At 39.8% G+C, this 25839-nt stretch overlaps 1 protein-coding gene and 1 long non-coding RNA gene across 2 annotated transcripts in view; both read left to right on the plus strand.

Annotated features, from left to right (window-relative positions):
* Positions 1-25310, plus strand: part of LOC110050726 (DNA (cytosine-5)-methyltransferase 1.S-like) — a 25545-nt gene extending 235 nt beyond the window's left edge. Inside the window, exons 2-46 of the mRNA XM_089274895.1 lie at positions 110-158; positions 1237-1298; positions 1639-1684; positions 1785-2142; positions 2753-2799; positions 2963-3027; positions 3839-3941; positions 4380-4459; positions 4910-4964; positions 5293-5373; positions 5627-5736; positions 6072-6190; positions 6628-6720; positions 9663-9748; positions 9844-9909; positions 10263-10340; positions 10740-10843; positions 11569-11632; positions 11761-11966; positions 12469-12544; positions 12970-13041; positions 13452-13538; positions 13646-13770; positions 14008-14113; positions 14519-14631; positions 15373-15490; positions 15707-15771; positions 15990-16064; positions 16857-16902; positions 17434-17524; positions 18081-18168; positions 18504-18577; positions 18843-18961; positions 19043-19114; positions 19509-19650; positions 19791-19942; positions 20412-20543; positions 20625-20771; positions 21334-21389; positions 21830-21941; positions 22063-22212; positions 22404-22570; positions 23217-23457; positions 23996-24112; positions 24864-25310. Coding sequence (XP_089131021.1) covers positions 110-158; positions 1237-1298; positions 1639-1684; positions 1785-2142; positions 2753-2799; positions 2963-3027; positions 3839-3941; positions 4380-4459; positions 4910-4964; positions 5293-5373; positions 5627-5736; positions 6072-6190; positions 6628-6720; positions 9663-9748; positions 9844-9909; positions 10263-10340; positions 10740-10843; positions 11569-11632; positions 11761-11966; positions 12469-12544; positions 12970-13041; positions 13452-13538; positions 13646-13770; positions 14008-14113; positions 14519-14631; positions 15373-15490; positions 15707-15771; positions 15990-16064; positions 16857-16902; positions 17434-17524; positions 18081-18168; positions 18504-18577; positions 18843-18961; positions 19043-19114; positions 19509-19650; positions 19791-19942; positions 20412-20543; positions 20625-20771; positions 21334-21389; positions 21830-21941; positions 22063-22212; positions 22404-22570; positions 23217-23457; positions 23996-24112; positions 24864-24962 — 4714 coding nt within the window. The 3' untranslated portion in view covers positions 24963-25310. The remainder of the gene's footprint in view (positions 1-109; positions 159-1236; positions 1299-1638; positions 1685-1784; positions 2143-2752; positions 2800-2962; positions 3028-3838; positions 3942-4379; positions 4460-4909; positions 4965-5292; positions 5374-5626; positions 5737-6071; positions 6191-6627; positions 6721-9662; positions 9749-9843; positions 9910-10262; positions 10341-10739; positions 10844-11568; positions 11633-11760; positions 11967-12468; positions 12545-12969; positions 13042-13451; positions 13539-13645; positions 13771-14007; positions 14114-14518; positions 14632-15372; positions 15491-15706; positions 15772-15989; positions 16065-16856; positions 16903-17433; positions 17525-18080; positions 18169-18503; positions 18578-18842; positions 18962-19042; positions 19115-19508; positions 19651-19790; positions 19943-20411; positions 20544-20624; positions 20772-21333; positions 21390-21829; positions 21942-22062; positions 22213-22403; positions 22571-23216; positions 23458-23995; positions 24113-24863) is intronic.
* LOC149102089 (uncharacterized) lies at positions 7185-7770 on the plus strand. Its single transcript, XR_016202413.1, has 2 exons — positions 7185-7600; positions 7674-7770. It is a non-coding gene; the product is annotated as an uncharacterized LOC149102089 (long non-coding RNA).
* Positions 25311-25839: the final 529 nt, after the last annotated feature.

Consider the following 25839-nt stretch of genomic DNA (forward strand, 5'->3'; position numbering starts at 1 on the left):
AAATCTGAGCGGATATGCTTTGCTTCAGATTATGCACAGGTATCATGCTTGTGATAAGTAACCCGTGCATGGATCGATTTTAACCAAACCTACTCCTTTATGTGTGCAGATTGTTAGAGCTTGAAGAGGAATACAAGGACGGCGATATCACCGAGAAGGTAAGTCATGCGCTAGGTTTTATCTTGCAACTGCGCCAACTACGATGAACTGAGCTGAATAAATTATAATAAGATCTAATAAGCCTTGAGGTCGAAGATATCGAAGTCCCGATATGAAATTGTTTCATCGAAGCAACTTGTGACTGGGAATGTGTCAACACTTTGCGGATCATTGTGTGGACTGAATTTATGGTTGTACATGTAGTTTATTGATGTACATATCAAAGGAGACAATTATTAATATTTGTACTTATTATATAAAGTCTATTAGGTTCCATTAAGGAGGGCCTCCGAGTGATTTTGGACAAAGGACCATTATCGTTTATTTCAAAAGAACAAGGGATATTTTTGGGATTAATTCGAGGGAACAAGGGATATTTCTACCATTAAAGGGAACCCTGACAAAACACTTTAGGAAACAATGGAATTTATTAATAGGGAACAAGGCATTCTCATCCCCAGAGGCCATGCTCCTTTTGGTCAGCACCAAGAATCGCAACCTCCGAGAAGGTCCAATTTTCTGAGCATGTGCAGAGAATTCATTTTGTATTCTCAGCCAGTTAGATTTGTCAGACTTGACTCTGAGCATGCGCAGAATGACAAAAAGTCAGTGAATCGCAGACTTCCACATTCTCGTCCCCAGAGGCTGCACTCCTTTTGGTCAGCACCAAGAATTGCGACCTCTGGCAGGGTCCAATTTTCTGAGCATGTGCAAAGAATTTGTTTCGTACTCTCAGCCAATCAGATTTGTCAGACTTGACTCTGAGCATGCGCGGAGTGACAGGAAGTCCGTGAATCACAGACTTCCGGTGTCGGACCTTCGCGATTCTTGGTGCTGACCAAAAGGAGGACAGCCTCTGGGGACAAGAATAGACTTCCGGTGTTGGGAAGAGAATGGGAACAAGGGAGAAAATGGGAAATTTTGAAGGAATCAAGGGAACATGCTACCCGCCCCTTCTGGGAGGCCATCACTGAGATCAATACTACTCCATTTCCATGGTTTTATGCGACACAGTTGCACTGGCTGAATATTGTAAAATTCAATAACAGTTAAATGGTGTTGATTCTTTTTTGGCAGGGCTATGTAAGGAAAAAATGCAAGCTTGTAAAATCACTGTTGGTGAAGACAGTACAAGACAAGTGAGTTGTACTAACAACAAAACGTAAACTTACATGGACTTCTTGATCAGAGAGGACTTGAGTTAATTATTATGCGTTGTAATTTTTGTAAAAAAGTTTGTTGATTTTGTTGTGAAAGACAGTTCATGGAATAAGTACAGCCATTTATTTTTGTCTCCCCTTTTTATTGAATCAGGGAGGGGGCCACTAGAAATGATTGCCTGTGTATAACCAGTTGAATACTCAAAAGTATATTCAGACATTTTTGTGTTTCCTGAAAACCATGGTTAAGTGTTTAAATGCCAAGTTCTCTTAGAAAATGGGCCTAAAACTTTATGTTGCATTGTTTCCTTTATAACAGAATTCAAAAGGTGGAAGATGATTTCAAAGATGGCAAATCAACTGAAGTAAGTTTTTATGTAATGGCTGATTTTTGATCATAAATTATATAAGCTTAAATATGTGTCATCCAAGTAGTTCAGTAGCGAAAATACTTTTTTGTCACAGGAACAGTTAATTAGCCAGCTGAAAGAACTTCTCTCTGAAGTTGGTCACAAAGTAAGCAATGGTTGCGGCACAACTCCCTTATCTCCGTCTTCTGCTCAAGAAAATCAGGATGGCTTAATATCTGTCGTGAATGAAGAGCCTATGGAATTACAAGGGGATGTTAAAATGGAACCTAGCAGCAGTACAAGTGACGAGCAGGATTATGATGTTGGTCCCTCAGGATCAAGAAGTAGCATGGAGACTGACAGTCCAGATGATAAGCCAAGTATTGACTCTACTGCTGGGCCATCATGCAGTAATTCACCTGCTGCCCATGACAAAGGAGATACCCCAGCATCTTCTTCAACCAGTGAAGGAGGTGATTATTTTTCAAAAAACAACTAAGAGTACTCTAAGATCCAAGGAAAACAAAATCTATATAATATTAATACATGTACAGTGTGTATATTATGTTTCATGGGAGAGGACAAAATATTTATTTGCCCATTTGGCAATGGGTGGAGTTCATCCACTATTAAATGATAGCATTAAATATTCCGTAACACTCCTGAAGTACTTCAACTTTGTCAATCCAGTATCCCCCCTTCAAATTCCATCCTACTAAAAGAAGAAAAAATGTCTCCTCATTGCAAAAATAGAGATGTTCATCTTAAACTCAAAATGTATTTGCTACAGAAAATATCTTTAAGAACACAACTCACCAAAAAGAACTCCAGAAAGTGTCAGGAAAAACAATGACTATTAATCTACCTGAACAATATCAAGTATAATAATTATTCCACTGCATGTTGCAGTTTGAAATAAAGCTTGACCAATGGAATAAAATCAATGCCAATAATTAATGATTATTACTGTTCCTTTCTTCAGTTAAGTACATGCAAACATGTATCTTTCAATTCTCTTGTTTAGCTTTATGTGCAGTTAGTTTAAAAACAGCATTGGCAACTTGATTTTGTTTTACCTTTCAGAATCTCCCTTGCAAATAAAGAAAGAATCTCCTGCCACTAAAGATCAGGTATTTGGAGATGTCTAGCTTGTGTAGTGAAAATGCTATAAACAGAGCACCATTGTTCCTGACTATTATTTATATTTTGTTGTTACTGCCATAGCTTTTACATTCATTAATAATCTTGTCTCAGCCACTGTGGTTTGACTAAGAATGGCTGTTGTCTTTGCAGAATAAATCTAAATTAGGAAAAGATGGTAAAAGACAACCTGGAATTAAGGAGATGTTTTCCAAAGGGTAAGTAATGGTTGAGACTCAAGCAATAGGTCAAACAGCAGGAATAGCTATTAATAATGATCCTCAACAGTTCACTCTCTGGAAACTGGATTTGCAGCTCTCTGGGGGGGGACTCCCATGTAAAAATGATGGGGTAACTTGTCGAAAATTTTGAAAAGAACCCCTAAGAGGTACTAAGATCCTGTTTTGTGGGTGTGGGTTGAAATTTTTTTCACCCCTAAGAGGTATCAATTCTGCGCCAAAATTAAAAGTCAGTTGATTTTCAAATATCTCTTGTCATATAGTTTTGGCTCAATACCCTAAAAGGTACTGCAAAAGCTCCCACTGTGGACCTTTTGAGACTGAACACCCTGAGAGGTACCGAAACCACTTTTTCAACTCCTAAAAGGTACGACTAGTATCCCCATACTATTTTTATGGGAATAGCCCCTCCCCCCTTCCTCCTCTTCATGCAGGTTTTCTTGCTTGTGCACACTGTCCTAGATCATACCCTGTTAGCTTGAGCATCATCTACGCAGGCTAAAGGAGGAGTTGTTTTGAAGCATGTGGGCTACTTGCCTCAATACCTTTCATATTCTATTTTTGCCTGATCATTTCAATAATGACAGCTAGCAACTTTCATGACATCAGAACATGTTCAAGTTGACTCAAAAGTTTGTATACATGTAGTTGTTGGAGACTCTTATTGCAGCAATTTGAGTTAAGCTATCTTTAGGGGTTTCTGGAAAATCTGAGTAGCAAATTATAAACACTAATAGCGAATAGTGAATTTATGCACCAAAGTGGTATTTTGAAAAATTTTTCTTTACAGCTCTGTGAAAAGAAAGAACCCAGAAGATGGGAAAGAAGAGTCCAGTAAGGGTGGTGGAGAGTCCTCATTGCATAGTGGTGAAAAAGACTTGGGCACCAGTAAAGTATGTGACCCTAGATTTGTGTCTAGGCATCTTTTGGTGGCTGAATTTCCCTAATTTTGAAAATCCCACCAATAATTTGTGGGTCAAAATTGAGTTGAACTATAGAGAAATTGGAAAAAAGTGAGAAGGAAGTCAAAATTCTACATTTTGGAAAAAAAATCATTTCCAAATTGTCGACTTGTGTTGACCCTTTCTTTCTGCTGTACTTGAATCTGAGCTCAGAGGGCGAGCTACCAGGGGTTCAAATGACAGTATTCTCTAGAAATCAACATGAATCAGAATCAAGAAAGGCCAGAGACAAATAGGTGAACCTGATATTTTGACTGAAGCTTGACTTTAAACTTTAAAAAGAATTAAACCTAAAAAAATGAAGAATAGTTCTTCCAAGTGAAGGTATGAAGCACTTTTAATATTGAGATTTGTAAAATTTTGTTTCAGGATAGCAAACGTCAGAAGGTTTCAGATGATGATGATACTGATGACAGAGAAAAGGAATCAGTGGATACAGAAACCACACGGTAAGATACAGCTGCCTTTAGTGCATAAGTTTAATAGATCAATGATCAATGTTACTTTAAAATGTATTTATAGAGATTGTGTAAGAAGAGTATAATGGAATCTGATATAAATATGAAACATGCAATTCTGGATGTAGTTTAAAAGTCTCTATGGATGTCTCATTTGAAAATCAGTGTTAGAATCCAAAATTCCAAGATCCATTAACTCTCAACCCCAAACACAATGTTTCTTTCAGTGAGTCAGACAAGCCCATAAATCGCACTATTATACACACTGCATGTAGGAAAAAATGTAGGCACCTGTACATGTATTCATTGCAAACCTATCTTGATTCACGAGCTGCATTATAGTTATTGATAGTTATTGCATTAAAGTTAATGATATTTATTTACCAAAACCCAGGATCCATATGGAAGCTATTTAATAATATTATATATTTCTCTTACCAGGTATGATCTCAGAGAATCCTCTGAGGGAACAAAATCTCCAATGAAAAAAACACAGGTACTGTGATCATCTATGAATAATATGATGTTGAGGATTTACTGTCCCTTTCATGAAAAATGTTTCCTCCATATTGAAATGTGTTCTGCCGTAACGTCACCATACTGGCACAAATTTAACCTCATCCTAAACAAATGTGACAAAACACAAAACATTTTCCATCTAATCTACTGACTGTCAAATTTGTCTCCAAGGAGTTACCAGTATTAACATCTCCTTATATGTTTCAACACAATTTCCAGCAGTCAGGTGGCACAAAGACAGAATTCATAAATTATAGTTTATCATCTTGTATCAATGCTTCTTATATTTGATGTTATCTTGCAAGCCACCTGCCAAATGTAAAGAGTGTAAACAACTGCTGGACAGTCCTGACTTGAGACTCTTCCTTGGTGACAGTGATGATGCAGTAAGTTCAGCACTACTGAAATGTTCTTGATAAGATTTTGTGAAAGTATCTTGTAGCCACTGCCCTCCATGGTTTGGTTGCAAACCGCAGAAGAAATTCTGTCAGCTGCCTGTTTGATACATACTTACAGTCATCTTATAGTTGTTCTTGAACTGCTTTGAGACAAGTAAATCTGAAATGTTATCTGGAGCTTTTCTTTTACAAGTTACTATTTAATTTATAACATATGCATTGTTTATGTTTTGTTTGCCAGGTGGAAGAATTTGTTGCTCTGACTGATCCACGGTTATCACTTTTCTCTGGGGAGGAGGAACAGTTTGATAGTTATAATGACAGGCCACAACACAAAATCACAAATTTCAGGTATTTTGCTTGTTATAATATACATAGTATGTACTGGACACAGCACCATCCTGTTAGCCACTAAGCTAGTGTACCTTTACTGTGACACTGGAGGTGGAAATCAAATTGGACTGATAAGAGCAAAAGTTAGGGAGCAGTTATGGGGCTGAACAAAATGTGATGGTAGTTTAATGTATTAAGTGATCAGCTGTAATTCTCATTTACTTCCTATTCAATTCATTTCTCTGAATCCTGGTTTTCATTTCATTTTGTTTGATTTGGACAAAGATGGTTATCTCTCTTGGTACTGGTGTAGTTTATCTAACTGTCTTTATTGTACTTTCATTTATTTATAGCATCTACGACAAGAACACTCACCTCTGTCCATTCGACACAGGCTTGATAGAGAAAAATATTGAACTGTTCTTCAGTGGATACCTCAAACCAATTTATGATGAAAATCCAAGTCCTGAAGGTATCTCAAATGGTGATAAATAGATAGTGTGTTTGGCTCCAGATTGAAAAGTCTAGACTCAAGCTAGACCAGGGTCTTTGTGCTCTGTTCACAGCTTAGAAATTATACTGTTATGCAACTTTTCAGAATCTAGAGGTACTAGGAAATTTGCAGGGAAAACTGACTACAGTTCTGGGTGAGGGATTAGAGACTACCTGTGATGGGCTTCCATGCCACCTGAGGGGGTTGTGAATAAGAAGCAGTACTCCCAGTAACATTGTTTAAGAAACTGGAGTTGCAATGTAAATACGAAGCACCAATGGGTCTTCTGGCTCCTCCAATACCTAGAACTGAACCATTTTCACTAACCTTGAGTCACCTGTTGTAAAATAAAATTATATTTAAGGCCCTTTTACCCCAAGTAGACCCATATCTGACACACCTTCATTTATTTCCAGGTGGTGTTCCAACAAAGTCCATAGGACCAATCAATGAATGGTGGATTGCAGGATTTGATGGAGGAGAGAATGCTCTCATTGGTTTCACGACAGGTTTGCAGCTACTATAGTCTGTGATATTTTTCTTTAAATTCTGATTAACAATTGCTTCGCAAAGGGGAGGTTGGGTAGCTGGAACATCCAGGAGCTTCCACTATTGGCAGCCAGCTCCTAGAAGGTGACTGCTTCCAATGGCTGCCAAATCCTGGCAACCCAGCCATGAGCCCCCCAAGTAGAAGGGAGAAAAACAGGTACCTGTCACACTGATAAAAACAGTGGAAAGAGAGTCTCTGAGAAGAGTCCCTACACTTAAATCTCTAACACTCATGGAAAATGCTGACTCAATGCAAAAACTGCGACAATGCCTTGTGGTCCAAAAACACGTGGAATCCAGGTGTATATGCAGATCTAAATGCCGCTGACCATGACTAGCCAAGACTTGGGCTACTTGTTGTTAACTTCGTTAAATTGCATTTAAATGCAGGCATATATATAATTATATATATTATGATTATATGAATGGCTTGGTGCAAGACTGACGTAAGTGACTTTTTCGGGTGAAAAATGATTTTTTTGTTCAAAAGCGCCCGAATTTTTGCGTGTCGTCTTCAATTGAGTAGAAGAGCATAGCCCCGTATATTTTTTTAGCTGGTTTGCGCTTTGTCTTCGGAAAAAAAGAAAGAAACATTAGGACAACGGTGACTTCAAAACAATAATACAGGGCCACAAAACGAAATGGATGAACATGGGCCTTAGAGAAAGATGAGCCTATAGCTTGACAGTTACAGTAAAGGTAACATAACCCCACGGCTAGCGTTAGACCTAAAAGCAAACCCTAACCCTTGGCCTAGGTTTAGCATTTAGTGTTAGGGTTACCGTTTTAGTGCTAGGGTTTAGGGTTAAGGCTAGGGCTAGGGCTAAGGCTAGGGCTAGGGTTAGGGCTAGGGCTAGGGCTAGGGCTAGGGCTAGAGCTAGAGCTAGGGCTAGGGCTAGGGTTTAGGGTTAAGGCTAGGGCTAGGGCTTAGGGTTAGAGTCTCTAAACACTTTGTGGTAGGGTTAGTTCTATTTTGGTGCTAGCCTAGGGAAAATAATAAAACAAGAAAACGCTTCATTTCATAAACACAGCATGCATGATCGGGAATCTAAATAAAGTCAACGACTACTGTCTATTAGCGGTGGTTACCTATCTTCTGAGAGTGAAACGTTTTGCCATCAGTGAAAACATGAAACTCGTTTAGAACAAAAAAGAGTTCGGTTTGCATTCTTTCGAAAAAAAGTGAAAATCACTAGCGAAATGCGACATTTCATAGGTGCTACTGCGATGATGTAAAACGTTTTGAAATGCAATGTGCTATAACAGCGATGCTTGCCATTACTTTGACTGCGTGACGAACAACAAATACCTTATAAAACATATTTCGTGAAACGTTTTGCAATCAGTGAAAACATGAAACTCCTTAAGAACTAAAAAGAGTTTGCTTTGCATTCTTTCAAAAAAAAAAAAAGTGAAAATCACTGGCGAAATGCGGCATTTCATAGGTGCTACTGCGATGTAAAACGTTTTGAAATTCAATGAGCTATAACAGCGCAGCTTGCCATTACTTTGACTGCGTGACGAACAACAAATACCTTATAAAACATATTTCGTGAAATGTTGCCACAAGGAATTAACGCTTGACATTCGAAGAGAGACGATTTTTCCGAATTACAGTACTTGAACGGCTGAGTCAATCTGAAATTGCTCCGTCTCTGCGATAATTAAATACCCTGTATATTTGTGAAAACACTGAACTGAATCTAAGCGGGAAAACCGAAAACAAACGGAAAATATATAGCAAAAGGAATGGCATATTTAAAGACAAAAGACTTACACTGTTGTCTCTTTCTCTCGCCATCTTCTAACCTCACAAACGAATCATTCCATTGGGATTCCATGATAATAAAGGCAAGCGATCGAAAGCCGCTAGTCCATAATATGATTGGCGTTTGTTTGCCCCAGTTCCCAAAAGGTCAACTGTCACACTGTAACACAACAATGGTCAACAATCGCGACTTTGGATCAATCATTTCTCTTACATGAAAACATTGGCCATTTATTCCTGGAAAGAATCGGGGCTTAGGGCTATTTTTGTCTAAATGAAGTAATACATTACTTTTCTCAGTGAAAAAAATCTTTTCCGTCGATTCTGTTTCAATTAATATTCCGTTGGCTGAGCGAAATGTAAGTTTGTCACGTTTTCCATTGCCGACTGAGATCGACTGACAAGACCTATCGAGATGCATTAAAGATTATTATGGGATATGCCTGAGCAACTTCAACACGGCAAGGCCTACGGGCCGACTAAACAGATTTTTTTAGAGTCTAAAAGCACTTCTTTATTTCCAAACGTTCTGCACAGCAACATTTGGCAAATGGGCCACTTCTCGCCATCGACTCATTTTTTGGCATGAGAAGTGCTTTCAAACTCCTCGCCTGGCTTCAGTGTGCCTTCGACCGCTTAGCGATCTTGGAACAGCAACACATCTCGCTTCTTTGAGATATGCTAGTGACTTACGGGTTTCCGGACTTAATGAAGTCCTTTCACCGCCAGGCGGGCGCAAATATGAGTCAAATAAGCGGACTTCATGCAACAGGTGAGGTTTCAACTTGTCTGATCGAAAGCTTGACGTTGTCTTGCGCGCCAAAATAATGCAAACGCAAGCTTACGTCACAACGTAGTTGAAGAAATTCATTTCCAGATCCCGTCTTTGAGCGAGTAAACTTTCCACTTTGTTTTGTACACCAGGCGAAAAAAACAAGGAATACAAACACAGGGCAATGTTTTCCTATTACGTTGGAGACCACATGCAAAAAATTTGGGCGCTTTTGAACGAAAAAATCATTTTTCACCCGAAAAAGTCACTTACGTCAGTCTTGCACCAAGCCATTCATATGTTGAGTAGAGATAATTTGTGAAAAGGATCAACATTTCCTTATGGTTTGTTATTACTGGCAGCTTTTGCGGAGTACATATTGATGCAGGCATCGGAAGAGTATATGCCATTTATGAACCTTATGAAAGAGAAGACAGCAATGAGCAAGGTACTGTTTATTTGCCATTTACTCAAAATAAATCTTGGTCTCAGAAAAATCTTGTTAAAATTTAAAATAATTGCAGCACTGTTCCTGTCCTTCAGATTGTCATTGAGTTCATGCAGGGTAACCCGGAGGCAAAATATGAGGATTTGTTAAATAAAGTCCAGGTAATTATTTCCAATAATGTTAAAAATTAAATGAGCAATTAAATGTTAGACTAATAAATTGTTGTGACATTTTGGTATTGAATGTCAATTTGGATCCTTTAATTTTGGGTCTGCTATTTCTCTAACGTTCTTGGACAATGTGGTAAGTATGCATGTATGCATTGCAGACCTATTTAGGTCTGTATTGTATATAAGTGACTACTGATTCCACGGAACCATAGATCTACATGTTTGTTATTTTTGTGTGAAAATGTCATGTAAAAGACAGCAAACAGCTGTGCAATGCACTTCTTACTTCTATGAATCTGAAAATATAACATAAGTTCTTATTTTGTGATATTCTTTATTGTCAGACTTCTGTACCCCCTGAAAACTGTTCCACTTTTACTGAAGATACACTGCTACGACATGCACAGTTTCTTGTTGAACAGGTAAAAGTTCTCATGTAACTGCGTTAAAAATATTTTTTGCCTTGTGTTAAACACACTTTATGCTGCCAACTCTGTTTAATACCCCATCCATCAAGTGACAATTATTTTTCTCTGGAACCATTTCCAAAAATGGGCTCATAAAATAAACTGTCAGTAATGCTTTAGCTCTTGTGGCAGCCTTTGTCCTTGGTAGAGAGGGGAAGAGGGAGGAGCAGGCAGCCGCGGTGGTGAGCTCATACAGGCATTGATTGATCCCAAATTTATGCATAAGAAACAAGGATAAGCTCTGGCCTGATGGGCCACTTGGCTCATATGCAGACTTTACATTTACCTTTACAATATGGATCAACGGATGTTTCAACAGGGCAGTCACATATTGTTTTATTTACTTGTCTACAGGTGGAAAGCTATGACCTAGCAGCTGATGATGATGAGCTTCCTCTGCTAGTGTCGCCATGTATGAGAGATCTCATCAAACTTGCTGGAGTAACGCTTGGCAAAAGGTTTGCTTGTAATTTTCTTGTGTACTAAACTGAGTGGACAGCACCATCAGTTGATTGCATTGGTCTTGACATGTTCCATGCTTTGTATGGTAACATGCAAAGCAAGCCTCAGTTGAGTCATGTTGAGCGTTAGCTGAAATGACCACCAATCCCTGGTCTACATGCTGGCCAGTATCATTAAGCCCCAGGGGGACTCCCATGTAAAAAGGATGGGGGTGCTCATTGTACCTGCTAGGGGCTAAAAATATAGTTTTGGTACCTCTTGGGGTGTTCAGCCTCAAAGGGTCAAACAGCGGAAGCTTTTTGCAGTACCTTTTAAGGTATAGAGCTGAATACCATATGACAGGAAATATTTGACAATCAACTTTATGAGTAGAAGGTATTCAAAAAAATTATCTCTATCGCTATAATTACAATAACAAAAGTGTCAGTTAATGCGTTGGTTTAGAATTGGTACCTCATAGTGGTGAAAAAATTTTAAGCCACGCCCACAAAACAGGCATGAACATATTGCAGCCAGCAATTTGGATATTAATGTATCCAGAACCAGGAAAAAATAGGTTGTTAATTAAAAGCAACCTCTTAAACTGGATTACACGTACTGCAGTACTGGCAAATGTGCTTTCTACAGGCTCAACAAGCTCCCAGCTATGAGCACTCCTCACAGATATCAAGTCCTTTCAACAAAGTTTTTATAAGTTGTTTAATTTTTCATTTTCATGAAGGCGTGCTGCAAGGGGAGTCAAAGTCAGACTGGACAAGAAAAAGAAGGTTGCTTCTCCATCAAAGGTAATTGGAACACTTGAAATTATGACCCAGTGACTCTGTTAAAGAGTTTCATCATCCATGCATTTGTGATAGCATGTATTAGCTTTGCGTGCTGTCCAGATGTAAATTTAGAATCTGATTTATTTCAGGCCACCACCACCCCTCTTGTTCGGCACATATTTGACATTTTCTTCGAGAATCAAATTGATGGAAAAGAAACAAGTGCCCCTCGCAGAAAGCGATGTGGTGTGTGTGAGGTGTGCCAGCAGCCAGACTGTGGAAAGTGTAAATCCTGCAGAGATATGGTCAAGTTTGGTGGACCAGGGAGAAAGAAGCAGTGCTGTGTAGAAAGAAGGTTTGTGTCAAATACAATTAAGCCAGTCCAGGAATAGATCCACTGAATCATGTGTACTAAAGGAATCCATGGTCGAGTGTCGATCGATACCCTCGATCGACAGGTGATCAACGTTTTGATCGATACTCCATTGACGCTCAATCAATGCTTGATCAACACCTTGATTGACACTTGATTGACATGCGATCAACAGTCAGTTGATAATCGGCTGAGTGTCAACCAACTCATATGCACCAATTGAAAATTAGTCAACTCTCAACCAGCTGATGAGTGAGATGCCCATGGAGTGTTGATCAAGTGTCAACTGAGGTGTCAATGCAGTGTCAATCGAGGGTATTGATCGAGGGTATTGATTGACACTCAACCGCGGATACCTTTAGTACACATGATCCGTGTCTAGTACAATTGTCCCAGTCCAGGAATAGATCTACTAAGTAGGCGACCTCCCATAAGTGGACACACATAATAGGAAGGTGATTTTTGTTGTTTTGTTTTAATGAAGGTGTCCTTACATGGCTGTAAAAGAAGCAGAAGAGGATGAAGATGTTACTGAGGAAAATGCAGAAATCGAAAATTTGGTATGAAATATTATAAGCAAAGAGTGATACAGCATAGAAGATTTTGATCCTGTGTTTTAAAGGCATCCGTGGTTGAGTGTCGATTGATGCCCTTGATTGACACTTGATTGATACTCAATCGTCACTTGATCAACACCTCAGTTGACACTTGATCAACGCTCCACCAACATCTTGGTCGACACTCGGTCGACAGTCAACAATTTTCTGATCAAGTATCAATCGAGTGTCAACCAAGTATCAATCGGGATGTTGATGAAGTAGAGATTGAGATGTCAATTGAGGGTATCAATTGCGATTGAGGGTATCAATTGAGAGTATTGATTGACAGTCAACTGCAGATGCCTTTAGTATACATGATCCAAAGATTCTTTGCACTCTCAGTTCAGAGGTTTTACAAGTAATTCTTTGTTTCTTTATTTTGGCAGAGTCCTAACAAAGAGAAAGAAAAGAAAAACATGGCAACACACATAACAGCAAAGTCACAGAAAGTGATTAAGGTGAGGAGACGAGTAGTGCTAATCACACAGTGAATGGTTTGTGTTTAGAATATATATAAACAATAGTCTCCATTTGGCATGAAAATAGCCTTGGATGTTTGTCCACGGACATTATCTGTTCCGAGAAGCAAACAGTTTTCCAAGAGTGTAGCTCAAGGAAAACTCTGACCTTTGAGGAACAGATAATGTCCAAGAGATCGGTCATGTAAAACCAGCAATAAACAGTTTTTACATGTATAGTGACAGAGGAAGTGAGTTGTTGGCCATTGAGGGCCATTGAGATCCTTTCCTACTCTCCCTTAGATCCTTCACAGTGTTAGTGTTGTAAGAAGTTGTTTTCTGTGTCACATCAGAAACCTCCAGTTAGGGGTTTCTAAAGACAAGAAAGTTAATTGTGTGTTCCTTTTTAGACAAAGGTTAAATGGTTGGGAGATCCTGTTAAAGTCAGTGGAAAGAAGAAGTATTACTCATCAGTTCTTCTCAATAACAAAGACGAGGTACTGCATTTAATACTTTAATTAGCAATCAGCTGGTCTCTCTTCTGCTTTGTTCATTACAATGATTGTCAGTGTTGACCAAATTATGCAAATTTGGTGGTTTTCAGATACATGTTGGAGATTTTGTGAAGGTGTGTCCTGACAACCCTGACGTGCCTCTATTTATTTCCCGTGTTTGTTACATGTGGGAAGGGCCAAGTGGCGACAAGATGTTTCACTGCAGATGGTTGAGGTACAAACCTGCATCATAACTGTTAACAATAAGCTATCAGTGACTGACTGATGGACTCACTGATAGATGGATAGACGAACAGTCTGATGGACAGACTGGCTGGCTGGTTGGTTGGTTGGTTGGTGGACTGACTGTCTCACTGATGGATTGATTGATTAATATTGACTGAGTGATTGATTGATTGATTGATTGATTGATTAAATTGTTTCTCTTCCAACTCTCCTGTTTGCTTTATAGTCGAGGCTCAGACACTATTTTGGGTGAAACAAGCGACCCAACCGAGTTGTTCCTGGTTGATGAATGTGGTGACAATCCTCTTGGCTCCATTTTACAGAAATGCACGGTAAGTACCTACAGCATGTGTGCAGTCCTCTTGAGCCAATTCCAAATTAGATTGAAAAAGAAGAGACACATACATGTAAAAAGTGGGGTAATGGCTAAGGCACTGTATCAGAGATCTTATTTGAGTTCTTAGGGTTGTGATGTTATGTTCTTGGGCCTTAACTCTCATAGGGCCTATCTTCACCCTGCAGTGTAACTTGACCCTGCAAACTGTTAGAGCAACCTGATAGAATGTTGTAAAGCAATTGGATATGGAAATAAAAGTTAATGATGACTTTGTTGTCACATAAGCCATATACATCATCCAGTAACTTGTAAGACTTAAAAGTTCTTTAAACTGTTGGTGATAGGAGAGAGGGGACAACATTATATTTTTTCTGAATTTGTATCTTGTTGGATTGAACAGGTCACACCTAAGTTGCCTGATTCTGATTGGTTCATGAAGGGAGGACTGGATGATCAAGAGACTGACAGTATGATGGAGGAAGATGATGGAAACACGTTTTTTTACCAAAAGTGGTGAGGAAGAAATATTTATGTAGAAATTGGTTTTTGATTTCCCAGCAGTCATGTTTCAACTCTTTCAAAGGATTTAATGTTGGAGAAAGGACATGCAGTTCCCACCCAGCAACTTGATCCCTCAGTCACAGACACATGCATATTTCTGTGTTTCCTGTGGCATCAACTTAATAACAACTGAGTGGACAGAGTTGAACCTGTATTAAGCGGCCACCTCTTAAGCAGCCAGTTATCAAAGTCTCGAACTTGTTGGCAGTAAAATACTGTAAATAAAACCCTTACTAACCGGTCACCCCTAACTAGCCACCTCTGTTAAGCAGCCACGGCCACCCTTTGGTCGTTCTTATGAGGGTTTTGTATTGTCCTGACCATTATCAAGCTGCTACCTAAAATTTAATACACTTAGATCTGCTTTGTGAAAAGGCGATGATAGATAAGAGTCTGAAATAGCAATTGACTACTGATAAAACATTTTAACACACGTTTAGAGTTGTATTAACATGATTCCCTGTTGCCTTAAAGCATGTTTATATTTGAATAAATTGATTTTTCTACTAAGCCTAATGCTAATTCCTGACTGACACCAATTAAGTGGCCACCTCCCATTTCCCCGAGGATGGCCGCTTGCTAGAGGTTTGACTGTACGCATTTGTAGTAACTTCAGTGTGTTTTATATCTAACAATGCAAGTTCAAACAACTATGCACTCCAAGAGTTACACGATGAGCCTTTTTGTTTTTAGGTATGATCATAAGCGTGGTAGATTTACAGATCCTCCTTCAGAGTACACAGCTACTGTGGTCAAGACAGAAAATTTTAAATACTGTGAGAGCTGTGTACGCAAAACAACACAGGGACAGGTAACAACTAACAACTTTAAATACTGATACATTAACCACTATTTCTATGATTTAAGCTGTTGATTTCCCCATGTAGTAATTTGGTTTTAGTTCAAACTGCCATTAAAAGTGCTTGTGAAATGTAACTGTATTTAGAGCAGAGTTTTTTTTGGCTGCAGGAAAGGTTAAACAAAAGCAAAAGTTTGACAAAAAACAATTGTTGCATTCACTTTGCAGATGGAGACAACATCTGTGGGAGAACCATTGGAAACAGATACAAAATCCTCCAAGACATATTACAAGTAGGCATATTTTCCTATTTCTCTTCTTACTCTTTGTGGTTTGTGCATGTGAATGAAATCTCATTTTCATATGAAAGGATGGGCACCAAGACTCGCTTTGAGAAAGAGGTTAGATGTAATTTGGAAATGGCCTATTGTATTGTTCTTATTACGTCAGTTAATCAAAGTTCACATTCGTGTTAATCTGTTCGGTAATCAAAGTTCACATTATTCCTCAGATCCTGCACGAAAAGTGGCATACAGTACAAAGTGGGAAATTGTGTTTTCCTGGGGCCAGAAGCATTTTCATTCAAGTAAGACAAGAAAGCTGCGTAGTAATTCTTATGACAGACACCTTTGAAACTGGTGTCTTAAAACTAAAACCACAAAGCCTACCACACTAAGGTTTCAATAACTGTCATACACCAATCAAAGATTCAAGTGAAACCAGACGCTAAACTAAGCGCGCGCATAAGTCACGGGGACCAAGCTACCTGTTTGTCTAAGAGGACAATCTCTCCTATCGACTGAAAAATTGTTAGCGGTTTTCTGACAACTGTCACAAAGCCAAAACTATAGCTTAAGTCTATGTCCAATTACAACAAACAGGAATGTAGCAATTAGCCAATCAGAACTCGAAGCGAAAATGTGCAACCAGTGCAGAGCGCGGGAAAACATTGGTATAGATTTCAATAGGTTGAAAACCGGTATATAACAAACAAGAATGTCTCAATTATCCAATCAGAAACGTGCAACCAGTGCAGAGCGCGGGAAAACATTGGTATAGATTTCAATAGGTTGAAAACCGGTATATAACAAACAAGAATGTCTCAATTATCCAATCAGAAACGTGCAACCAGTGCTGAGCGCGGGAAAACATTAGGATAGATTTAAACAGGTTGAAGAACCGATATGTTTACTGTTCTTGGTTAGAGAACATACTATGCCTTTATTTGAGCAATCTTAGAGCTCGGCAGACACATAACTGCTGATGAAAAAGTAAACTAAATATACAGCTTTGATAATTTTGAAAGGTCACTGAAGACCTCCCAATGTATTTGTACATGGTTGTTGTCTGTAATACTATTTTGAATCCTGTTTTTCAGTGTTAAACCAAAAGAGACAAAGAAAGGTTTCAAGAAAAGTGATAAGGTAAAGACCATCGATCCCCGGGAGGATGACTCCCATGTAAAAAGGACGGGGGGTGCTCGTCTTACTTTTTAGGAGTTAAAAAGCGGTTGGTAGCTCTTAGGGTGTTCAGCCTCAAAAGGTTCACAAAGGGAGCTTTCACGGTACCTTTTAGGGTACTGAGCTGAAAAAATATTACAGGAGATAATGTGTTGTTTAAGAATTGGTACCTCTTAGGGGTGAAAAAAACTTCAAGCCACACTCACAAAACAGGATCCTGGTACCTCTTACTGAGAGGGTTTTTTTAACATTTCCAATAAGCATCCCTGTCCTTTTTATATGGGTGTCCCCCCCCCCCCCCCCCCCCCACGACCTTCGAGTCTGTCTCTTTCTTTTGTCCATTGTTTGGATAATTCACATGCATTAGTTTCCAAATCATTCGCTTGAGATTTGAACAAAAGAGACTAGTAGACCAGTGACTGGAATCACCAACAAGCAGCCTAGACGTCGTTCCAGTAGAATTTTAAAACCTCTCGTATTGTTTTACCTTGGCAGGTGGATGAAGAAGTGTATCCAGAATATTACAGAAAGCCGGCAGAGTATGTGAAGGGAAGCAACTATGACGTGCCTGAACCATTCAAAATAGGTAAACATCACCAAGCGCTCTTTATTTCAGCAAAACGTTATGTAAAAGAAATCGTGTAAATGCGAGTGCAATTTAGGATTCACACGAGGGGTGATTTTTGAAAACTCTCTCAAAATTGCTCGAGCCTTAAGGTGAGTGCAGTTTGGAAGAATTTTCAAATTTTATGTTTAGTGTAAATCCTTGATTGCTCGAGCTTTCATCGGATTTCTCATTTATTATATGACTGAGAAAATTGCGAACGCGCGCGCGTTAATTTGCACTGCAGTGCAATTTGAAAGTTAGCGATAAATTGGCCTGCTTTCAGCCGACCACAATGAACTAATCTTCTCAGTCATATATGAACAAGATAATAGATGATTTATCGCAGCAAAAATGCATGGGGGGATGACTTATGGCTATGGAATCGGAAATGAACAGGCAAAAGGGATTCTTTTGTGAGCTGATAAATGAAAAACTTCAATATGGGCCTTCACGAGCAGTTAATTGTTTTGTTGTTGTTGTTGTTGTTGTTGTTGTTTTACAATCTACCCACTGTTTTCTTTTATTTTCTGTTCAGGTCGCATTGTTAGCATCTTCACAAAGTCAAGTTCAGGGAAACTGACGGAAGAACTGGAAGTTATGCTGACTGTCAGCAAATTTTATAGGTATTAATATTACAGTTTTTGTTGTGTCAGCATTAAATGTGATTGGTTACGAGTTTCTCCTTAGTGCTTCTTAGCACATTAAAGGAGATAGGTGGTGAGAATTTAGGTTCTAAATCGTCTCAAAAAATTATCTTTCAAGATTGAAAACCAAAGTTGGCTAAGAAGGTTACGTACTACACAATGACAATAGTAGTCATTCTTCATACTTAAGGATCAAATTTTGTGGGTTTTTTTTCCAATGTGGAGCAGATTGATTAAAGTCGAAAGTTATACTTCCCATTCCGAGAAATTTTATTTTTGCAATTTTCTGAACGAAGTTGCACTTTTCTTTCCAGGCCAGAGAATACGCACAAAGGCTCTAGTTTTGGCCATCAAGCCAATTTGAATTTGCTATACTGGAGTAAAGAAGGTAAAGGAGTCAAGCTTCCCTAAAACTTTCTTTTAAAACAGTGTTCACATTTACTTCTCTATCGCAATGCAACTTCCTTCTCAGGGTTGTACCTGTCTTCAAAAGGACTTTACATCAGTGATTTCTGCTTTATATGCATTGCACTTACAAATGAGGGAGCTTTTAACCGATCACAAGAATGGAAAATCTCAGACGAAACAAATCATACTTTGACTTAGACATGCCGTCTTCGTAACCATACTTTCGTTATCATGTTTTTCTTCAGAGGCAACCGTCGCCGTTGACGATGTGGTAGGTGGGTGTGTTGTGACCTGTGGAGAAGATCTTAACTGCTCGGTTGAAGAATACACAGCTAGAGGAATCAACTACTTTTACTTCTTGGAGGTGAGAATTTTCTCCAGTTAGCTGTTTAGCCGACGGCTACTGCTTTTACTAACACCGATTTTTTTTTTTTCTTTCCTTTAGGCGTACAACAGTGAAACAAAAGAGTTCGAAGAACCTCCGATGGAGGCGCGGAACGCTGCAATGAAAGGAAAGGTCAGTACCTGTCGGTGAACAAGTCCAAATGCACGTGACCTTGTGGACTCAGTTTAAATTTTGATTGGCTAAAAGGCTTAGGAAGCCAACAGAAAGAAATTAAACTTTGACGAAAGCCTTTATCATGCAGCCAATGCAACGGCGTCTGGGTGACAGCTCGTTTCCAGGGTATTCTCTAGAGTGCAAGTCCAAAATGGCAGCTAATCCGATTCTGTAGTAGCCACAATTTGCAGCTGTTAACTTAGATTTCAATAAAACATTGTTAGATTTCAATGGCAAAGAAGACCTTCATGCAGGAACGAGGTTTGCCAACAAGCTGGTGTGCGAAAGTCTTCCGTTAAGAAGCACTCGATTATACTCCCTTCTTCCTGTTTTCTTGTGATTTCTCATTCAGGGCAAAGGAAAGGGGAAAGGCAAGGGCAAGGGGAAGGCATCTCCTGAAACAGAGGGCCAGTGCTTAAAGGAAGATGGCAGTGATAAAGCCAGTCAAACACTCACCAAACTGCGATGTCTGGATGTTTTTGCAGGATGTGGTGGTAAGTCATTTTATGTAAAAGTTTTTTTCGATCTGCCCTGTCAAGGCTTCTTTTCACTCTAAGACATGGAGTAATTTGTTAGGCCCAAATAGGTCTTGGTATTGTATTGTAGCACCTCTAACCTGTGATTTCTGGCGCAGGTCTCTCGGAGGGTCTTCATCAGGCTGGCGTGGCTGAGTCCCGGTGGGCCGTTGAGAAAGAGGAGCCCGCAGCAAGTGCGTTCAGTCTTAACAATCCCGGATGTACTGTGTTCACTGACGACTGTAACTTGCTGCTAAAACTCGTCATGGATGTAAGCTATGTCATGTGATAATCACGTGAAGTGATGATGATCATGTGTAGTGTAATATTTCTTGCGGTTTCGAGTTCAGTCAAACCATATATGAGGTTTAAAATTTGTCTTCAAACAAAAAAGAACGTTTAGTTTTTTTCATTATGGTTGTTATTATTATTCTAAAAGACAACGAACGAAGGAGGCTGCTGTTTCAGATTAAAATAGTCGGAGAAACAAAGTCAAAACGTTGCTTCCTTTTGTGAGTGATAGTGTGGGGCAATAAACACAGCTACTTATGAGATATTCACTGGTTATTTAATACCGCGTGAAAACATTCCAAGATACACACATGCAACGTAAGGAAATAACCTCTGAATACATCGTTACAGCCATGTATGTGATTGGCTGAATCTTTATGAGTATGGTATGGGACTAAATGAGAAGTAAACCAATTCTAACAGACGGCCCTTTTGCTTCATAACCTCAGGGAGAAAAGAAGAACACTAAAGGACAAACACTGCCCCAGAAGGGAGAGGTGGAGCTGTTGTGTGGTGGCCCCCCTTGTCAAGGATTCAGTGGAATGAACAGGTTCAGTTCAAGGGACTACTCACAGTTCAAGGTAAACATTAAATATTATATCAGTTTATTTTCCTTTAGAACTTGGCTAATCTTTGCAATTTTTTTATGATATTCTTTGCAGAATTCTCTGGTTGTATCGTACCTCAGCTACTGTGATTACTATCGGCCGAAATTTTTCATTCTCGAGAATGTTCGTAACTTCGTGTCCTTCAAACGAAGCATGGTACTGAAGTTAACTCTGCGCTGTCTGCTGAAGATGGGATATCAGGTAGATTCACTGTTTTGTTTTGTATATGAACGTCGAATACCGAGGTTAATTTTAAAAGTTCAAAGTACAAGTGACTTCATTTCAATTTTTGTCACTGGTAGTTTGTTTATTAGGCCCCGTCCACACTACGCCAGAGGAATTTGATAACGGACGTTTTGCTATGAAAACGCATCAGATGTTTTCCATCCACACTTCGCCGGAAGAATTTAAAAACGCAACAATCACCAATCATTTTGAATTTGTGTTTGAGGAAAACTCGGTCAGGGAAATCATATGATTATCCTTAAGCCATCGTTTTCGAAAAGCTCCGTTTTGAAAACGTTTTCCGCCCACATGAAAACGCAAAGCCGGCGTTTTCAAATTCCTCCAGTTTCAGGAGAGTTTTGGAAAAGCTCCGTTTTCGTGCCGGATTAGTGTGGACGGTAGGCCTAACCGCAGAAGTAATTTTGCGTTTTCGAATTCCTCCGGCGTGGTTTGGACGGAGCCTTAGACTTTGAGAATGGAGGATGCTGACAGGTTCAATTTCTGTTTTCTAACGATTCCTCTTTAACTATCTCTGCAGTGTACGTTTGGTGTACTTCAGGCTGGCTGTTATGGCGTTCCACAGACCAGGCGAAGGTAGACATATCAATTGCTTCCATCTGATTCTTTTTTGCAATGTTTCATTTTCTTTATAGTCAAACAGAATTGGATAAGGAAGCGGCCGTGACGTATTGTGATCGCGACTATGTAAGCTGACTTGGCATTGCTCGGAATGCTCACGATTGCCTGTGTTGTTGTCTCTATCGTCATCGTTATCGTTATCGTTATCGTTTCGTTTGTTATTGTTCTTGTTATTTACTGTTTTGTTGTTGTTGCCGTTGTTGTTGGTCTTCTTCTTCTTCTCCTTCGGTTTGGAGGATGATATTTTAAGAATCGAAGACTTCCTATAACGTCCTAAAAAAATCTTTGAAACACCACTAGTGGGCTGCAATAGAGGAGTTTTTGATTTTTACAATCCAATCCCCCAAAGATTTTTCAGCACGTTACTTAGTTAACTTGCCTCGATTTCGTTTCAGGGCCATTATAATGGCGGCTGCTCCTGGTGAGGTGTTACCGCTGTACCCGGAGCCTACGCACTGTTTCTCTCCCCGGGCCATTCAACTTACAGTCATGGTGGACGATACTAAGGTAGACACGTAAAGGATTGCTTGATTCTGAAGAATAAAACTGGTCAAATGCCAGGGACCAATTAAGGAATAAAGTCAAAATCGGTATCGGTGGCTTATACTTCTGACTGTTGTTTCCGCAGTTCCAATCGAATATCACTCGGCTGTCGTCGGCTCCATACCGAACGATCACCGTACGTGACGCCATGTCCGATCTCCCAGAGATCAGGAACGGCGCATCAAATGACGAGATCTCCTACAATGGGGATGCCATCTCACACTTCCAGCGACAAGTAAGAGATCTTAGCAATTCTGTGTTCTTTCTGTTTTGTGTGTTCTCTATAGTTGTAGCACCTTCTAGTGGAACGAAACGAATGGTTGTTTTATTCAGGTTGGGAATAACTTTGTCCTTCACATGACTTTGTCGGGTATTTTCAAGTCGTGTAAACTGCAATGTCCGATCTTACTATGTTTGAATCCACAGATGCGTGGCAGTCAATACCAACCAGTTCTTCGAGACCACATTTGCAAAGAGATGAATCCTCTTGTTGCAGTACGCATGCGTTACATTCCGACTGCTCCCGGCTCTGACTGGAGAGACTTGCCAAATAGCATTGTACGTCTATCAGACGGTACCTATACCAAGAAACTGTAAGTTCCAAGTCTTTTTTAAGTCTATTTATCTGCTTGTTTGTTTGTTTGTTATTTTCGTTGTCTTTTTGTTTATTTATTTTTTGTTTGTTTGTTTGTTTGTTTGTTAGTATAAGCTATCCTGGCTTTTAAAAAGTGATCAATGTGATTTTCCTCAAACGTGTTCGAAGAACTTTTCGCACGACAAATCAACAAGTAACCCTTTGCAACTTGTGACCGTTGAGCGTTAGTCACAAGTGCAAACTAACAAATTCCCCTTGCGCAGAAATGTTCAATTACGTCATATAAACGCGAACTTTTGCCAGCTTCAGTAGCTACATATGCTCGAAGACTCTCAAGTTCCATTAGTCCTTGAAATAATCGCAAAATTATCCCTTTCCTCCGCGGAAGGCACTTTAAAGCGCGCGCGAAGATACAAGATTAGGGAAACGGAAAAAATGAATTGCATAGTACATGGAGGCCACATGGAGGGCGTTCCCTGCGAGCCCTCTTTCTCTTATTTTGATTTCTCCGTTTATATGACTTTCCCTCATGAGCTGCTGTGAGGTGAAAGGGTTCCTTGTCTTAAAGCGTGTTCTGTCGTACTGAATACTTGTCTATCAAGGACCAAACTCGACTTATGAGTTCTATTCTGGTATCATTTCAGGACCTACACGCACAATGACCCGAAAAACGGTCACTCATCTAACGGTGTCTTACGTGGAGTGTGCTCATGCGCAGAAGGCAAGCCATGTGATCCCGCTGACCGCCAGTTTAACACCCTTGTACCGTGGTGCCTTCCTCATACGGGAAACAGACACAATCATTGGGCGGGGCTGTACGGCCGACTGGAGTGGGACGGGTACTTTAGTACCACCATAACAAATCCTGAGCCCATGGGAAAGCAGGTCAGCAGGCTCTTTTACGGCATTTGCCTTGTAGGCATGAAACGACATGATGGAATGTGTTTCGTACTTTAGTGAAAGCGCTTGACACTTCGTATTTGCTTGGATTTTAAAACAACCCAGTACCAGCGTGTTAAAACTTAACAGCTCTGAAAAAAATTATCTTAACCCACGGGGAAGAGGGGGGGGGGAGGACTCCGTTTTAAAAAGGACGGGGTTGCTTGTCGTACCTTTTAGGGGTTAAAAGAACAGTTGATACCTCTTAGGGTGTTCAGCCTCAAAAGATTCACAGGGGTGAAGTAAATTTCAAGCCACGCCCTCAAAGCAGGCTCTTGGTACCTCTTGGAGGTTCTTTTCAAAATTTCCGACGAGCAGCCACGCCCTTTTTATTTGGGAGTGTTCCCCCGGGCCTTTACGCTCCCGCGTTTAACTGTGCGTTTGCTTCCCATCGTTGACAGCAAAGGTTTCCTAAAGGCAGTTTCACTATTATCGATTGAGGTTGGCAATTACTGCCGTTGACTTTATACGTGCCTTTTCGTAGGGACGGGTTCTCCATCCAGAGCAGCATAGAGTTGTCAGCGTTAGAGAATGCGCCAGGTCCCAGGGCTTCCCCGACACGTACCGGTTCTACGGAAATATTCTCGATAAACATCGGCAGGTAAGCGTACAATGTTTGTCAAATCTTAGGTGTAGCGTTGAAAGACCTCGTAGTAGTCAGGTGTGCGTGGCAGCTTATCAGACTTATCATGACGGCACTAAAACTAGGTGGGGTCTTAAGATTGGTCCTTGCACATCGGTAAATGAAAGGCTACTTTGAAGTAGGTCCAAGAAGTGTCACTCAATATTTCCCCGACAAATCCGTTGCTGTCCAATGCTTAACTACGGTCATTTTAACCGGCGGCCTGTGGTGCTTTTAAACACAAGAATGGGCCCAATTCAAAAAATCTCTGGATTAGCTTAATTAGAGTCCATTTTGCCTGTAATTTTGCAAAAGTGAAAATTCAGCGTTTGCGTGGCAGCTTTTAGTGAGTTATCAGTTAACTGGCTGACCCAACTAATGAGCTTTCTCCCGTTAATTTCCTGTCATTCGGAGAATGCTGAAACATAGCCAAATGGCTTGGTTAAAATTTTAAAATACTGAAAGGCTCAAAGCTTGAATACACCAAATGTCTTCAGCTAGTAAACCAATAGAAAAGAAACCTGCAAACGAAGGTCGTTTCTAGTTAAGAGGATTCCTAACCAGTAGCAACATGTTTGGAGTTTTCATTGCACAAATTTCAAGGTTTTGCCTTTTAGAATTGCACAATCTGGTAGTAAATTTACGGTAGACTATAAAGGGTCCTTGTCAATTTTTGACAAACACGTTTTTTCAGACACTCAACGTTGTGTTGTTGTCCTTCATCTCTTAGGTCGGAAATGCAGTACCGCCTCCTTTGGCAGCGGCCATTGGCCGTGAGATCAGGAAATCTCTACTGGCTGGAGCCAAATCTAACCCTAACCCGGAATAAAACACGCAACACACGCTGGACGTGCTTGTAACTGTCCTAATCTTTCAAGAATCACTTTTCTTTGAAGACAACAACCAAATGCTTACACTTCAACTGAATTTTTTTTCGCAAGTTTCTGAACTTTGTTAACCCGAATACAGGCCAACATCGTGTTTTCGATGGCAGATGCTGTTTATAGTGACGTTATAAAAGGACCGAAAGGAAACATCCAAGATGAATTAATTTATGCTCACTTCCTGAAAGCTTATATTTATATCCGCTTTTGTATGTTAGGCTGGTTACATAAGGTTAAACTTTATTGACATTGCTGCGTACACAATTTTTCAATAAAAGTCAATTGTCATGCAATCGCCTTATTACTTTTTTGCCTCCATCGCAACACGAGAGGATGATCTAGATAATTCTCTCTTGATCACAATGTTACAGTGGACACCAGCAAAGACCACCCTCGTATTGTTGAAGCCCTCGCTGGAAGATTGCGCCTCGTAATGAAAAAAAAAACACGTCGGAACGTCCATCTTAAAAAAAAAATGGCCTCTTCAGTTTGTTTTTTTTGGAAGACATTTGTAATTCGTCTTATTCTTCCCCAGTCGCACAGTGAAAACAATCCGTGTTTTCAGCTTTTATTACTTATTTGGTGTTATTTTACCTAAGCAATCTATTAGTTTAAGGTTCACTTCAGTACCTTTGAAAATCAGAAACTGGCGTAAAATATTGGAACTCAGGGGTCATTTCCAACCAGCCGCCCCCGACAACAAAATAGATCCTAAAATAATACCAAACGTTTACTTATGACGGAAAAACACCTCTGGCGTGTCGACGGACACAGTAAATTCAATAAATAAGTCCAGAAAGAACACGTTCCCTCAAATCGCCA

This window comes from Orbicella faveolata, unplaced genomic scaffold, assembly GCF_042242905.1.
Source record: "Orbicella faveolata isolate gen_17 unplaced genomic scaffold, um_ofav_v1 contig_36, whole genome shotgun sequence".
In the NCBI taxonomy this organism is placed as follows: domain Eukaryota; kingdom Metazoa; phylum Cnidaria; class Anthozoa; order Scleractinia; family Merulinidae; genus Orbicella; species Orbicella faveolata.